The 3,755-nt window shown below is 41.6% G+C and overlaps 1 protein-coding gene across 2 annotated transcripts; it reads right to left on the bottom strand.

Moving 5' to 3' along the window:
• Positions 1 to 484: 484 nt before the first annotated feature.
• On the bottom strand, positions 485 to 3,517 carry LOC109749292 (pterin-4-alpha-carbinolamine dehydratase 2, mitochondrial). 2 transcript variants are annotated; one of them, XM_020308260.4, is made up of 7 exons: positions 3,392 to 3,517; positions 3,192 to 3,298; positions 3,026 to 3,068; positions 2,400 to 2,485; positions 2,197 to 2,320; positions 1,505 to 1,573; positions 485 to 806 (listed from the first exon to the last, which is right to left on the bottom strand). In XM_020308260.4, exons 2-7 carry the CDS (start codon positions 3,252 to 3,254, stop codon positions 709 to 711), a joined length of 483 nt encoding a protein of 160 aa, XP_020163849.1. In that variant the 5' UTR covers positions 3,255 to 3,298; positions 3,392 to 3,517; the 3' UTR covers positions 485 to 708. The 2 variants fall into 2 exon arrangements, with proteins under 2 accessions (XP_020163849.1, XP_040259949.1); XM_040404015.3 differs by having other exon boundaries at positions 3,192 to 3,493.
• Between the last annotated feature and the right edge of the window lie 238 nt (positions 3,518 to 3,755).

The following is a 3,755-nucleotide window of genomic DNA, read 5'->3' as shown; positions in this document are numbered from 1 at the left end:
AAGTACAGAGATCGAACGGATAGATAATTCAACACCAATATTCGATAAAAATTCAAAGGATACAGAGGAATTTGGGGTGAGAAATTAGCAAAAAGGAGGTGAGATACAGTAACAGCAGGGGAAGAGGAACGAGAGCAGAGGAAGTGAAGGTTAAAGACGATTCATTCATTCGCTGCCGTTCCATGTGCTCTCCCGGTTGCATATGTAGGCTATGCCGTGTGGAAACAAACCTCCAATGGACGGCCCATCTCGTAGCCCAAGCCCGGTTACGAAGTATAGGGTGACAGCCCATGGGTGGGGTGTTACACAGAGCCTAGGAAGCCTCGAATATTTTGGCGACACGGTAGATGATCATAATATATCTACGCCATTGCATACATGGCACCTTCAAACTACTGAATATATTCAGAAGATACAGACATGGCACCCAGATTCGTATCATCAGAGAAACACATCGCCCAGAACGGATAGATCTCACCAAAGGTTAAGTGGAATTCACATCGGAAGTACTCATTTTGGAACGGCATGTACAATCATCACAGACAATATAAAAGGACATTTCTTGGGGTCTACACATTAAAAGTTACTCTCATAATATAAGAACGTTTTTGACACTACACTAGTGTATAAAACGCTCTTATATTATGGGACGAAGGTAGTAAAACAGAGAGCATGCAAAACAAGGGTCATTTGCTTGATCTCCCAAAGCTACTCATGGGAAGTAGCCTTTTTCTTGCTCAAAAGGCCTTCTAGCTTGAGTTCATTGATCTTTGCAGCAAGGATGAAGTCATTATCTGTTAAACCTCCTGATACCACGATAAACAAATAATTATAAACAAACATCTTGGTGAGTCCTTTATTTTGCTTGTGTTTTTTAGCATTGGTTCACGATGAATGAACCAGTTTTTTATGGCTCGTTCTCTTCATTTTAAGTTGATCAAATTTCCCTATAAGAAATACGCATTTTTTTTATCATGACAACGCCTAACTGCCAATAGGCAGCAAGCACCTAAGTATCTATGAATTTTGCATGCTCAAAAGACTTCGAACCCGATATCATCAATACATTCATAACATCTAAAGTACTTTATCATGGTATTAACAAAATTAACAACCATGGGAATAATCTTTGAAGCATGAGCGGCAAATGTTTTGAACATGATCATTTGGCCTGCTGCTTAAAAATTAGGTCATACATCATACCACTGTCAACCTGTCAGTGTTCCTAAAAAAGCAACTGAATAGCTAGTACACCGTCCCTGTTCACTACAGCACAAAAATTGGTTTACTAGGTCCCAGGGATTTAATAATCTACTATAACAATGCTGCTACGTTTTTCTCAGAAATCAAGCATAGGTAGTTATTGATAAGATTCATTGTGAAAAGTAGTGAGGCGAGTACTCAAATTTTTAAAGAGAGATTTGACTAAAAGACAGTCCGTGAAATCCTAGAGTAAATGTGAAGTCAAAATCAATTAGCCAAAATAACCATATGAAACACTTACTGACTGAATGAGTCCAGACATCGATTTTCACATTGTTCCAACTGACGAGATGAAGATCTGGGTGGTGACCTGAGAAAACATAACTGTTTAAACATACTTTGCCCAGATTGTTACTGAAACGAACAAACAAGACATGCCAAGAAAATTGTTGGATTCTGAGTGAATTAAAAAAAAATCATGACCAATTTCAGTAGCATTTTCCTTTAGAAATGTAAAATAAAATCTCTCATCATGCTAAATGGAATTGCAGTATGTAACTTGAACAAATGCAACACATACATAGCAAAGTTTGAACGAAAGTAGTTTGATTATCACAACCATGGATAAATGAGGGGAAATATATCTTCTGAAATCTTCGAGTAATTCGTTGATAACATTTATTTAGGAGGTCCCAGGTTTAGAGAGGGCTGGGTAGCTATGATGTATATTTATGTGGAATTCAGTTAAGAACGCAGACAATTGATATCACTGTGAAGAACTGAAGATACTGGGGTACTGAGCATATAATTATTAGCAGTACGACTTGCTGCGGTATGTATGTGCCAATGATATTCTTAAATTCCATTACAATGAGGATTGAGGTCTGTAGGACAGGAAGCCAGTTGGACATTAGAAACTTTCCAGCAAATTTTTTTTATTGAATTTGACAAATGAGACAATGTGAATATGTGGAACAGAGGAAAAGAAGAGACCTTCTTCCTCAGCAACAGCAGCAACAAGCTGAAAGAACTCAAGTCCTTTTACAAAATTCTTCACCTTCCATGCTCTGTGTAATTTCAAAATGTCACCTTCATTTTTCAGTTCCCAACCAGTCACCTGTTTTCAAGGGGTCAATCAATGGAATAGCACTGGTCTTAATCAAGTTCTTCACTATAACAAAGTATGAGAAAGAAACCTGTTCAAGGGACTTTTTAGCAGAATCTTCTGACATGGCGTGCAGATCCTTTGAATTGCATGGGATACAACTCTTCTTTGATAATTCTGAAACAATACAAATGCATACTTATTTTTTTACAGGACTGGAATTATTAGCGTCACATGCAGTCACAGCAGTATGGATTAACTAGGCAAGCATTAATCAAGGGCAGGAAAAGGTGATCCTGACAGCTGATACAGATATTTTTCCTACTGAGAATCACAAAGTAAGGTGTTAGGACCCCAAGTTAGTACAGCTTGATTGCCTTTTTTTTCTTTTGCAAAAAGATAAGTTTTCGTTTGTAAAATTAAATCATTGAGCCTCTAATGAATACATGAAAATACGAGATTGTTTCCGGTTTGCCCTCAATGCACTCTACCGAGGTTCATCTGCCTACATAATTCGTCTGAGTTCATTGTTGTTCTAAATAATTGCGGAGTTCTCTCCTCACCTGGCCTCAAACTCAGAAGCGTGCATCAGGAGATGGCATAATATGGCAAAAAAGATATAAATAAGCAGAGATGTAAATTTAGGTTAATGCACACAATCAAGAGCCAGGAGATCTAGGTCGAAAGAGGTTTAAAACGAACGGGGCTGCAGCTCACCAGCTTCAGCAGCGGCCTGTTCCCCCCTCACCTCCAGGTGCGCCTGCAATCATGGGGCACGGTGAGGCATACAAAAACTTGTTTCTCCCCTCAGTTAGGGACGCCTCGAGATGGACGAAGCAAAGCGGAGGATAAATGGGTGCGAGTCTAGAGTTTGGTCTCGTACGACGGTGCGGGGCGACGAGGGACACGAGGCGTAGAAGAGCGCGGCTCCACCGGCGGCGGTCATCGGCGCCCGGGGCTGGATCCCGATGAATCTACGCAGCAGCAGACCTGCCATGTTGAGGCCTTTGAGGGTCAGTGGGGCTCGCAGTGAAGTGGCCGGAACTGACGGGAGCGGAGGAGGTGACAGGTCCGGCTCTTCACCGGCGCTGCGCGCGGCTTGCGGCGTCCAGTCGGCTGCGGCTGCGGCTGCGACCGCGGCGTCGGGACTGGGAGAGTAAATTGCCAAAAACCACCGTAATTGGGCACGATGGATAAAGAAAAAGTCACCGTTTTATCAATCTGCAAAAACCATCATTTTTTTTAAGTACAGACGCAAAGCTCATACAAACGCGCATACACTCATCCCTATAAACGCACACACGCACACTCTAACCCTGCTATGAGCATCTTCGAGAGACTGAGCCGACATATCATCTTGAGATTTACGAAGTCATCGTAATCGCCTCGTCGTCGACGGGAATGTCTCCTCACTGAAAGCGCGTCGCCCAAAATCCTGAAATAAATC

The sequence above is a fragment of the Aegilops tauschii genome, chromosome 3, assembly GCF_002575655.3.
Source record: "Aegilops tauschii subsp. strangulata cultivar AL8/78 chromosome 3, Aet v6.0, whole genome shotgun sequence".
Lineage (NCBI taxonomy): Eukaryota > Viridiplantae > Streptophyta > Magnoliopsida > Poales > Poaceae > Aegilops > Aegilops tauschii.
The sequence above is the reverse complement of the archived record's forward strand: the minus strand, read 5'-3'. Positions and strand labels throughout refer to the sequence as shown.